The sequence below is a fragment of the Mustela lutreola genome, chromosome 6, assembly GCF_030435805.1.
Source record: "Mustela lutreola isolate mMusLut2 chromosome 6, mMusLut2.pri, whole genome shotgun sequence".
NCBI classification, from domain to species: domain Eukaryota; kingdom Metazoa; phylum Chordata; class Mammalia; order Carnivora; family Mustelidae; genus Mustela; species Mustela lutreola.
This window is the reverse complement of record NC_081295.1, coordinates 81,142,217-81,155,265: the sequence shown is the minus strand read 5'-3', so window position 1 is coordinate 81,155,265 and position 13,049 is coordinate 81,142,217. Positions and strand designations below refer to the sequence as shown.

General features: G+C 36.1%; 1 protein-coding gene across 2 annotated transcripts in view; it reads right to left on the bottom strand.

The window, feature by feature from the left end:
• Nucleotides 1-13,049, bottom strand: part of MAN1A1 (mannosidase alpha class 1A member 1) — a 167,325-nt gene that overhangs the window by 101,570 nt on the left and 52,706 nt on the right. For both annotated transcript variants that reach the window (XM_059177709.1, XM_059177710.1), the window contains exon 5: nt 5,534-5,614. In XM_059177709.1, coding sequence (XP_059033692.1) covers nt 5,534-5,614 — 81 coding nt within the window. The remainder of the gene's footprint in view (nt 1-5,533; nt 5,615-13,049) is intronic.

The window sequence follows — 13,049 nt, the reverse complement described above, 5'->3', positions numbered from 1 at the left end:
GACCCTGATTTTTTTTTTTTTTTTTTTTTTAAAGATTTTATTTATTTACTTGACAGAGAGAAATTACAAGTACACTGAGAGGCAGGCAGAGAGAGAGAGAAGGAAGCAGGCTCCCTGCCGAGCAGAGAGCCCGATGCGGGACTCGATCCCAGGACCCTGAGATCATGACCTGAGCCGAAGGCAGCGGCCTAACCCACTGAGCCACCCAGGCGCCCCTGACCCTGATTTTTATAGGCAGGATTTGGGGAGAGGAGTATTAATGCATTTCTGGTGGATCTGTTTTTGTTTTTTTCCCTGTCCATACAAGATAGTTCTACATTTTATGGAAAATTTAGTATGTATAAGGTGATATTATTTATGGGTAATTTTATGTTATCCAATTTTTAGTGTTCATTATAAAAAGGAAACCAAATTACTATTAATTTTCACCCCTTTTTTGCTCTGGCTGCTAGGAAACCCAAAGACAAATTTCTTCCCAAAGCCTACTTGTCTATACCAGATGTTTGTTAATCTTACCTGTGACTCTAATGTTCTCTGACTTTATCAGTCAGGGAAAGACAAATACTGTATGATTTCATTCATATGTAGAATTTGAGAAAACAAAACAAAACAAAACAAAAATGGAAAAGAGAGAAAGAGAGAGAGAGAGAGAGAAAAAGCAAGAAACAGACTCTTAATTATAGGGAACAAAGTGATGGTTACCAGAGGGGAGATGGGTGGGGGGAATGTGTGAAATAAATGATGGGGATGAGGGACTCCATCTGAACCCAGATGATATATGGAACTATTCAATTACTGTACTGTATACCTGAAACTAATATAACACTGTATGTTAACGAACTAGAATTAAAATAAAAACTTAAATTTAAAAAATATAGTCTGACTTTATTCTTTGTTTTCAACAGCTCTGTGTGTATTATGCACATTTCTGGTAAGTCACTTTAATTTCCTTGCAGAATAAGACAGGAGACAGACAGGTGGATGGTCTGGAAGATGACTTTATTGTTATGGATGGTGGCCGATGCAGTTTGAAAGGGAACCCCATCAATGCATCCTGATTTTCTAAGGGCTTTCTAAACACTTTTATAATTATTCATCACTAAATACTCTCTATAAAATTGACGGCTAGCCCCCTAAACAGCCCAAATATCTGAAATCTATTATGAGAAAACAGTAAATCTTTCCACCAATAAACTCACATTCTCCATCTTACTTCTCTCTTCTCCACTCCATAATCCTACTCACTTCCTGTATGGTTTTTCCCTTGATATTCCTAAACTTGGTGGCATTAGCTACTTCTCTTTGCAGGAAGCTATTCAGCCATCTTTGGTACTTGTGTATGGAGCAATGGATTTCTTTTGGTGAATTTGGGGGAAAATACTCTTGCTCCCTTGAAATGAAAGATAACCTGGCAGAGTTACCTGATCTAATATAAGAATCCATTATGTGTATTTCCCCAGTGCTAGATCAATGTCTTGGCTACCTTTCTGCATTGAAAACTAGTTCTTCAATTGTTTTAGCATCCAGTAGTTGGTGTCTTATTTTTCCAGTTCACCTATATAAAACATACTAGGCAAATGTCTCCCCTGAGGAGTAAATACCTTAGTAGTTCCAAACGTTCTTTCTTAATTTATACAATAAAGTAGTTTTATAAATCAGGAAAAGTGTTTTCAAGTATATTATTAAATTATCAGTTTCCATATGGCTTATTTCCTCTGACATCCTTACTCACCGTAGTGATACTGTGTCTCTTTTTGGCTTCCAAACATTTATTCTTCTCACTCTTCTAATAAGGCCTCAGTCTCCTGTTCAGGAATACTGAACTCCTGTTCAAAGGATACTGAATTCAAACCCTATAGAAGACTTCTATCATGTCCTCTCTTTCTTTCCCCAAGATCCTTAATGGGCCACATGTAAACCAAACTGCCAATTGATTTCTTTCTCCTGGGCCTTTGTGTCTTGACAAAGGTAGAAAAAACAGGGCATGTTTATTAATTCTAGGATGCCCCAGAGTGATTATTGAGCTTACTTCTAACTTGTTTTTCAGCCCTCACTAGGAGGATGTGGCATTACCATATCCTATTAAATTAACTTTCTTCTGAATAAAGTCATTGGTTTCTACTGTAAAACAAATAATATGTGGTATATTCATACATGCTACTTTAAACATGTATCTTCTTCTCTTGTAATGTCTTGTTTTGAGTTTGCCAATTTTCAATTATCATTTTTGCTTAGGTTACTCTTATTCTACAATGAGGTTTCTCAAAATTTGTTCTGGGAAACAGTATTTGTAACTCAGAATTAGCAAATTTTACATTAAGGAAAAAGGAGGAAGTTTATAGTTAAGGAAGCATGTTAAACAGAGGGATAAATAAAATTCAGTTAGTTTCTTTTTCTGTACATTGTGAATTTCTAGGACAGAACATAAGATGTAGCTTTTTCTGAATTTATTTTTAGTACATATATGGATATAGACTTATCCTGAAGTATCTAAAGAGACTGTATATGTGCTCTGTAGAACATATTTTGGGTAATGATATTCTACTGCTATTTACTGTCTCCAATGAGGACTTTAGTTTCCCTTGAGTTTGTAGTAGAGAAATACTACCTCTTTTACTTCTGTTTAATACTGATCATTCCTATTTAGTATTCATCTTATAACTTGTGATTGTTTGCATTTCTTATATAGACTGAAAACCTGTGACCGACTATTTTTAATGGCACTACCAAATATTTTAAATGAGCTAGGGTGTTTTAAAATTTTTTGAATATGTCCCTACAGTCAAACTACTTATCAACAGGTATGTCATGTTACCATTGTAATTTTGGTAGGGTTTACAGTTCCATTGGCATTCTTGATTACTCCTGAGTGCTTCTAATTGTAGTTTCCCTGAAGAATGTAACACAAACCAATGGTATTCCTCTTCTCTTCTGTTTTTGCAATAATTCAATTTAAGAATTTTGAACTTATATCAATGTGGAGCTATCTAGTTCTGATGGTGACTTATATGATGTTCTCAAAATACTCCTGAGCCTAAGCAATTAAGAGAATGTCAAATTACAGTGACTTAGTAGCCCCTCTATAAGATAATCTAGGAAGATAAATTTGCATAGACTGTCTTAGTAAATATCTTGATTTACATAAAAATGTATAGAATAGAATTTTATCAACAATCTGAGACCAAGTAATTCATAATTTGGCTATGTTGATGTTCTTTCTATTAATGAATGTTCAATTTTTTTTTTTTCCATTTGGATAGGGAGATAAACAGCTCAAGTACAGACTTGGGATAAAATAGCTTTTCTTGACCACATTCCTGATAGTCAACTTCCCTGAGTGCACTGGTCAGAAACTGTCAGTGATGAGGTAACTGAGAGGAAAAAGGACAAAATGATCAGAAAACAGACTAGTACTAACCACTTCTTACCCAGCAATCCCACTTAAGAGAATAAAATATTAATCTACTGATTATAGCTACCTCATCCAAAATACAGGAACTGGAAAAAACCCAACTACCCAACACTTAGGGACGGGTCATGCAAAAACTATGCTGAATAGATGAATCTTTATGAACTAAAAGTATATTCTAGAGAAACAGAAAATTAAGTGAGAATGGAAATACCTTAAGTAATATTTATAAATTACAATACAGAAAGTCTCGACGTAATAAAAACTATGCTTTGTATGGGGATAAGGACCAAAAATTACACTAAAAGAATAAATATTTTTAATGGAGGTGTTCTTTGTAGTACTTTGTTTGCTAAAGTTGGCTATATATGGAATAAAAAAGTACCTTTACAAAATCTGAGCCAAATGATTTTATCTATAGGCAAAATATCTGTGGGTATATTTATATAATTTATATAAAACCACAGATATCATGGGTTTATATGTAAACCCACAGATATCATGTTTTATTAGGATATTTTTTCACTTGTAATGGATATATATAAACTTAAGACACCATTACAAGTGAAAAAATATCTTAACTAAACATGATGCATATTTAAAAGAAATGTTACTTGTTTTTCTTTGTATGCTCAATTATCCTATCTGAGCCCAGATATAGAAGAATGCAGTTCTTATTTTCTCCAAATCATCTCACCTCCATATAAATGTTGAAGAAAATTAAAACCAAGTTCATCCTAAGTATGTCAAAAAGAGTGAGAATACCAGGCACTGGATACTCAAAGACAAATATTCTAAGAGCAGAAAGTTGCTAACTAAAATAACATTAATTTTCAATATCACTTTGTAAAAATATGGATTCCCTGGCTCAAGGCTTGGAACATCCTAAACCAAACTGAACAAATGTGGGCCTGGAAAAAGGGAAGAAGAGGAAAAATGTGCCCGAGCGTCTCATTACTCTGGCTGACAAGGTGACAGAATCCATAATGAAGAAAAGAACTTAACACTTAAATAGGACCGATATGGGTGAATATAGAGTCATTTATAAACTTTGAAAATATCTATGGTAGAATAAAATCTAAGGACTGAGAGAACATTCAGGTTGTGCAGGCTGTTTTGTTATGGCTAGGAAAGTACCCGGGAGACAGGAACAAAGTAAAGCAGCTTTTCTCATTAAACATTTATTGCTCTGCTTAAATCGGTTTTGAAGGAGCATTGAAATACATGAAATACTACACTAGGTAAGACCCACTCTTCCCCCGGCCAGAACGCTGAGGCTCACACAAATCTGATTGACATTCAATTGAAATATGTGATTATTTTTCCTTGACGTCAGCTTTTAATACTCTCAACATTAAAGGTGAAGTCCTTTCCAACAATCTTAGTGGACACTTAGGATATTCATAAAGTTGTCCAAAACCTTTCAAGAAAATAGCATCTGTGCTCTTTATAAGCATGATACAAAAATCCTTTCTTAATCTATCAATAAAAGGAAGCTAAATTAAAAATTCCTGCTTTCTTCTGAGCAGACAATTAATTAAGCCTCATTCTAGGAAGAGCTTGAAAGCACATTACACAGGGACACTGGCCTACAGGACTTCTCACTAGAAGGCTGAGTACCTCACTTACCCCCTCACTGTAATTTTCAGATCTCGCTTGTCAACCTACTCCACCTTTAAAAAGGTTTTTATTAAGCTAAGCTTAAAATAATTTTTAAAGAAAAAGAACTCATCCACAAGCCTGCCACTGCACTAAACCTCTTTGTGTACAGGCATATCTAATTTATAGTTATAATCACATCACACCTAACAGAACGGACCCAGGGTTTTTACGGGTACCAGGTGGTGGGTATTATAGAGGGCACGGATTGCATGGAGCACTGAATGTGGTGCAAAAATAATGAATATTGCTATGCTGAAAATAAATAAAAAATAAATTAAAAAAAAAAAGGCATTGCTTACCATAGCCTCAGAACACGTTGTGCCCAACTTGCCCAGTGTACTCATTAAATAAGTATATATTACACTAAATTCAGTGTATGCTAGAGACACATTGAAATATGAGAACAGATACCACAAAAAACAAATTTTCCCACTAAAATAAAATTTTACAGTTTCATCTTACCTCTTCTCCAGACAGATAGTAGGCTGAGAGTAGCCCACCAACAAAGCGTATATTTACTTCAAAAACAGAGACTTCAGCATTCTGTGGAAACAAAATAAAGGAGGTTCATACATAAATGATGGTACACAATTGAGAAAAATACCATCATGATAAAGTAGACCAAATATTTAAATTTTGCTCACTCTTACATGCTTGCCTGGAGCAATTTATATACAAGAGAAAAAGTTCTGTCTTTTAACAGTGTCAAAATATATGTAAATAGATGAAATAATTTTGACTTTTAAAATAACAATTATAAAATATTTATAAAATTATTTCCTCCCTCTGTTCAACAACAAGATATACTACTTAGTATTCTCTATTTGTGCAGATGCCACAGGCCAGGATATTTTATTTTCCTATTCTGTGTTCTCCTTTTATTTTATTCATTTGCCTGCTTTTTTCTTCCTGAAAGGCCATTCAGACTCTGTACTTTGGCTGGTCGTTGAACATGATTCTAGCATTCTTCTCACATCATGATAAAGCAGCACAGCTAGAATGCAAATAGAATTTGAAGTTGGAGGGACCTGGGTTCCAGGTGCTGGTTCCCAAATTCCTGCCTGTGGCTGAGGATGGTCATGTTTCTTTTTTTTTAAAGATTTTTATTTATTTATTTGATAGACAGAGACCACAAGTAGGCAGAGAGGCAGGCAGAGAGAGAGGAAGGGAAGCAGGCTCCCTGCCGAGCAGGGAGCCTGACGTGGGGCTCAATCCCAGGACCCTGGGATCATGACCCGAGCCGAAGGCAGAGGCTTTAACCCACTGAGCAACCCAGGAGCCCCTGGTCACATTTCTGAGCAAATTTCTGAGCAGAAATTTCATCTGCATAAATGAGTTTGATTTTATTATTCACAGTGTGCCAGATCATGCACTAATCTCTTTACATGGACTATGTCCTTTAATCTTCACACCAACCCTGTGAAATAATTACTAGTCTCATGTTCATTATACAAATGGGGAAACTGAGACAGCAATTACTGTAACATCAGACAACTAACAAGTGGTTGAGTCAGAATTTGACAGGAGTACTCTGATTCCTGACCCATGGCTCCACTAACCTGACTCCTTAATCACCTCACATTGTAATGCACCATGTCTCTACTAATGGTCATATAACTGTGGCATATAATCAGCAACTACTACAAATACTTGTATTATTTTATAATACTTGACATGCTGTTACTAAAAAATTTAACACAGCTAATCTATCAAAGGTGTAAGATACACTTCAATCCACAGTTAGCTTCCTTTCCTGTTGACTGGACTACTGAGTAGTTGTTCACTTTTGTGTAAGGTCAAACCATTCACTGATAATCACAGGGGTTTACAGAAAACTATACTATATGGAGTCAATATCTGACAGATGAGATTAGTTTTTTTTTTTAAATAAAGATTTTATTTATTTATTTGACAGACAGAGATCATAAGCAGGCAGAGAGAAAGGTGGGGTGGGGGATAGCAGGCTCCCCGCTGAGCAGAGAGCCTGATGGGGGGCTCGATCCCAGGACCCTGAGATCATGACCTGAGCCTAAGGCAGAGGCTTAACCCACTGAGCCACCCACGTGCCCCACAGATGAGCTTAGTTAAAATCATCCAAGATATTATTCCCTTTAACAAATACTTATGAAGCAACTACCATGTTCCAGGCACTGTCATAGGCTCGAGGGTCATGGTAATGAAGACTGACAGGGTCCCCAAACTCATGGAAGTTTACTTTAGTGGGAAGAAGCAATAGTGGAAAAGAAAAATGGACAAATATTTTCATTTAATTTCCACATGTTCTCTCTAAAAAGTTATAAGGATCTAAAAATTAAAGGTAGGTAATTGCTTAGATTAAGTTTTTCCAAAAAATTTCCTGCAAAAGGAAGACTATGAAAACAACTCAGGATGCAGAATTACAGGGTACCTAGGAGGCTCAGTCTGTTAAGTGGCTAACTCTTTGTTTTGGCTCAGGCCATGATCTCAGGGTCCTGGGATCAAGCCACCTCAAGCTGTGAGGATTCCCTCCCTCTCCCTCTGCCTCTCATCCCTCTCTCTCTCTCAAATAAATAAACAGATCTTAAAAAAAAGAAAAGGAAAGAGAATTACTGGGTCAGAGTTAAAAGAATCATAATGTAAGACTCTTTGGTGAATTTGTTTAGCAGTACTTCATAATTTGCAACATGTACCTGATATAATTTGACTACAAACACTCTATAAGCTGTAATTTATCAATGAATGTATCGTTCTGAATGAACATTGTATAAATATTGGTAAAAGCTTTTATATCCCACAAGATTACTGATATGGAAAAAGGAAGGGAATTCATTAAATTATTTTAGTTCACACAGCTGTATTTCTTATGTCTAAAGGCAACAATGTCTTATAATAAAATCTAATGAATTTAAACCCTCAAATTATATCACTCTCTATTTTTACTTGTGTTTTTCAGTTTGTTTTCTTTGTTTTAAAGATTTTATTTATTTATTTGAGAGAGAGAGAATGAGAGCACAAGCAGGGAGAGTAGCAGATGGAGAGGTAGAAACAGGGTTCCTGCCGAGCAGGGAGCCCGATGTAGGGCTCACTTCCAGGACCCTGGGATCATGACCTGAGCTGAAAGCAGCTGCTCAAATGACTGAGCCACCCAGGCACCCCTGTTTTTCAGTTTTCAAACCTGAGAACAGTCCTCCACATTTTTTCCTACTAAAGCCCATTAAAGTAATTTTATATTCTGGTTCTGGCTATGGGTTTACCAGAGATGCATTCTCTTCTTCCTATGAAAATTTTGGATAATCAGGACTTTTATATAGATGGCTGATAAAAATTACTGTAAGATAGAAGACTGAGACATGTCAAATACTATCGTAAATATATCTTCAGCTAGACATCAGTCACATATTGGATACAGTTATTCAACCAGTGACTGATCCAGCAATGTATTCTAGAGCCTAAATTCTGTTTATCTTGCTCTGTAAAATATCGAGAAATGACCTTGCAAAGTACCATGCTCAAGGTCAGTTGCTTTGCCTTTTGAATTTCATGGATCTAACAGTCTGGTGAAACTGTCCAAGAAGCAAATCTGGCTTGTTAGTGAATCCATGCAGCTTTCCAGTGATTTCTGTGTCCTTGCCTTTAAAAGGCTTTTCAGGAATGTTATATTACCATTAGTAGTACTCAAGAATCATCATATTTTTCTCCTTTTGAAAACTGGAATGATGTTAGAATTCCCATTATTTTACTTCTTTTCATCAAAGTTAAAAATTTTTAATATTTTTTACTGTTATGTTAGTCACCATACAGTACATCATTAGTTTTTGATGTAGTGTTCCATGGTTTATTGTTTGTAATAACACCCAGTTCTCCATGCAGTCCATGCCCTCCTTAAAACCCACCACCAGGCTCACCCATTTCCCACCCCCTCTCTTCTAAAACCCTTAGTTTAGGGGCACCTGGGTGGCTCAGTGGGTTAAAGCCTCTGCCTTTGGCTCAGATCATGGTCCCAGAGTCCTGGGATCGAGCCCCGCATTCGGGCTCTCTCTCAGAGGGGAGACTGCTTCTCCCTCTCTCTCTGCTTGCCTCTCTGCCTACTTGTGATCTCCGTCAAATAAATAAATAAAAATCTTAAAAAAAAAAAACTTAAAAAAAAACAAACAAACAACCCTCAGTTTGGGGGCACCTGAGTGGCTCAGTGGGTTAAGCCTCTGCCTTTGGCTCAGGTCCTGATCCCAGGGTCCTGTGATCGAGCCTTACATGGGGCTCTCTGCTCAGCGGGGAGCCTGCTTCCCCCCACCCCTCTGCCTACTTGTGATCTCTCTCTCTCTGTCAAATAAATAAATAAATAAAATCTTTAAAATAAAATAAAATAGCCATTCTGACTGATGTGAGGTGATATCTCATTGTGGTTAAACCATAAGTGACTCTTAATCTCACAAAACAAACTGAGGGTTGCCGGGGGGAGGGGGTTGGGGAGAAGGGGGTGGGATTATGGACATTGGGGAGGGTATGTGATTTGGTGAGTGCTGTGAAGTGTGTAAACCTGGTGATTCACAGACCTGGGGATAAAAATATATGTATATAAAAAATATATGTTTATAAAAAATAAAAAATTAAAAAAAAATAAATAAAAAATAAATAAATAAAATAAAATAAAATAAACCCCTCAGTTTGTTTCCCAGAGTCCATAGTCTCTTATGGTTCATCTTCCACTCCACAATTTCCGCCTCTTCATTTTTCCCTTCCTTCTAATGTCCTCCAATGCTATTCCTTATGTTCCACAAATAAGTGAAACCATATATTAACGGACTTTCTCTGCTTGACTTATGTCACTTAGCATTGTCAAAGGTAAATCTAAATTATTTTGAAAGCTTAATTTGAGAGATCTTTCTATATTCTTGGTTGTATTATGTTATAGGTCAGAAGGCAGATTTAGACACTTTTGGTCACTCTTTATAGATCCTTAGATGAAAAGGACTAAGAAAATAAAAATTATCCCACCACAGCAAATTGGTTTTCTATATTGGAAACAGCAAACCATAAAAACAGTCCCTAGAGTCAGAAAGACCTGGAACGGAGGGCTGCTTTTGGAACTAGCTGAGTGTGAGATCCCAGGTAAGTCACTTATTCTCTTTGAGCCTCTCTTTTCTCATTTGTAAAAAGGGGCGAGGCATTCTTTACAAGGCACTATGAGTCCATGAATAAAAATGCACATGGCATGTGGCAGAAAATGCTCAGTGGAGAGCTGCTGCCATTACCCACTACACAGTAACTCAGCCTCAATAAACTAAGGTCTAGCTTAGCTTATTTCCACAGGGCTTACTGGAAAATCAGAAACTCCAGAATCCTAATATTCTAAATTCTAGAATGCAAACTGACACATCTGCTTTCACCCTCAGGGGAATCCTATTTCTCGATGGCTAAAAATCCTCTTTTGAAATATAGTACCCCAACCAAACTTCCTTTTGGGTTTGATCTACCTTATAGGCTATCTGGATTTTCAAAAGGGAATTTCTACAATCAGGGTTTTAGGTTATTTTTACACATTTATGATTATGATTTCCATTAAAATAATCTTGTTATATCTAAAGTGAATATATTCATCCCATCAATATTCATGCAGTGTCTTCTAAGATGTTTTGGAACTTCTGCAGTGACTTAGCCTAAAGACAGAGAGGGGTTAGGGCAGGGAGAGGACAGTATGTCAAGAAGGAGAGCCCCAAACAGCCTATAACATGAAAATCTTCTGTGATTTTTTCTAACAGTTAATGAGAATTTTGCAGACTCCTTAACCTTGTGTTTATTTTAAAATAAAATTTCCTTCCTTAAATCTGTAAGTCAGGTTACATTGCAAGAATATTCTCCATGTATTCTATGGCTAGTCCACTGTCATAGGTGAATGTCAGTTTGAGAAGAAGATCCTGGCTTCTGGCTATACTGCATACACCTATTTGTTAATATCACAATCAATAAACAAGTGGAAGTTGGAAATTTTGGTTGATTTGGTAAAATATATGTTACAAAGATATATGGTATAAATAAAGTCACATCTAGAATCTAGAAGGGAGTATGACAAATCATGGAAAACCTGGGCATCAGTACTAATCTCATACTGTCTTGGGTGTCTTAGACTTATAATTTCTGTAAGTTTATCCCTCCTATTTCTGGTCTTTGGTTCACTACATATATGTGAATTATGAGATAAACTGATAAAGATGGCTAAAATGGATAAAAGAGTTTAATTCAATAAACCATTTTATATGTCTCCTTCTCCCAATCCTTAACATTATCCTCCATATCTCTATTGGGAAAGTTTCCTTCAGTCAACAGATTTGCTATGATTCATGAGTACAAGGAACCTAATTCTCCCTGAGCAAGTGGGAAAGTGAACACTTCAAAATTCATATGCCTAAAAGATTAACTTTCTCCCACTAGACAAGGCCTCATTGTAAACAACTCGGAAAATTTTGTTAAGTACTTATCAGGTATTTTTTGTAGGCAATTTATGCACTGAAATTTTCTATAAAATGAAAGATTTTAATAGATCTTAGTTAAGTCAAAGAATGGGGCTATCAGAATAACAAGTTTAGTTTATAGCACAGATCTAGCCATAGTTTTCTTCTGATAGAGCAGCTACAGAGGCAGAAATTTCCCCTGAAGAAATTTTGTGTTATTTCTTTGCGCAAGACTTACAATTATTTAGAATCAAACTTACACCAAATTTAAGAAATTCTTAATTCTTATGATTCCAAGGGGGCATACAGATCTGATTGCACTGAATTGAAAAAGATCTCTTGGAAAAGGAGTTTTATCTTCAGAAATATTTTAATAATATTCTGAGTACTTGGTCCTAATTCTTAGATTTTTTTTTTTTTTTAAGGAGAATTCTCTGAGCCCTCAAATCAGACACTGCTTTGCTAGCTATTCCTCCAAACTCCCTGACAGCTTTCTACTCAATGACGGTAAGCGAGAAACAAGCAAGTATTAATAATTGTCCTACAATGATACACTAATTATGTTTAATAATAACGGCTCTGCTACTAACATATATGATTTTATTTATTTATTTGAGAGAGAGAGTGAGTAGGATGAAAGGAGGGAGAGAATCTGAAACACATTTCAATGAGCCCAGAGCCCAATGCAGGGCTGTGAAATCACGATCTAAGCTGAAATGAAGAGTCCTCAGATGCTTAACTGCGTGAGCCACTCAGGCATTCCCAGATGAGACTTTTCAAAGCCATTGTTTAGGAGTGGTTACTGACCTATACACCTTGCCTGTGTTGAAGCTTAGTAGACACCTTTATTTATAAATAGTATTTCAAAGTGCATGTTATATTAGTATTTCAAGGATCAAAAGTATAAAATCCTTTTAACAGATTAAATCGCAACATTAAACAATGTAATTTAGTGTAACATATGTCCTACCAGCTTTTAGTTTCATATTTAAGTAGATGAACAAAGTACAAGTTCCTTAGGCCACAAAGACAAGCAAATAACCATCTTGTCTATGTGAATAGGCTGGTTTTACTATGTAGGCCCAGAAGAACCCTCAAGTAGCAATCTAATCTATCACTAATTACTGTCAGAGAGACCAGCTCAGTATCTTTTTAAAGTCAAAATGCAAATCATCACCCTTGGCAGGCACTGATTAACATTCAGATAGAAAATACTGAATGACTCTGTTCAACAAGATAATGAACTTATCTGCACCCACAAGGATATAATGTTGCTCTAAAACAGACCAAGGCAAATACTAAGATAAAAGTCCCTTCTTTCATGGTCTGTGGCATAGAACTTTGGACCTAAGTCAAGTACTCATCCAGGCCTTTGAGAAGATCACAAATTGCTTTTTGAGGTCAATTTATTTACATCTTTTCAACAGGGAATCTTATAACTTATTTTCCTGAAAAACGGTGGCATTCTGTCTGGATAAAAGAACAGTCTGGATCCTTAAACTTTTGGTGGGAATATAAATTGGTGCAGCCACTGTGGAAAATAGTATGGA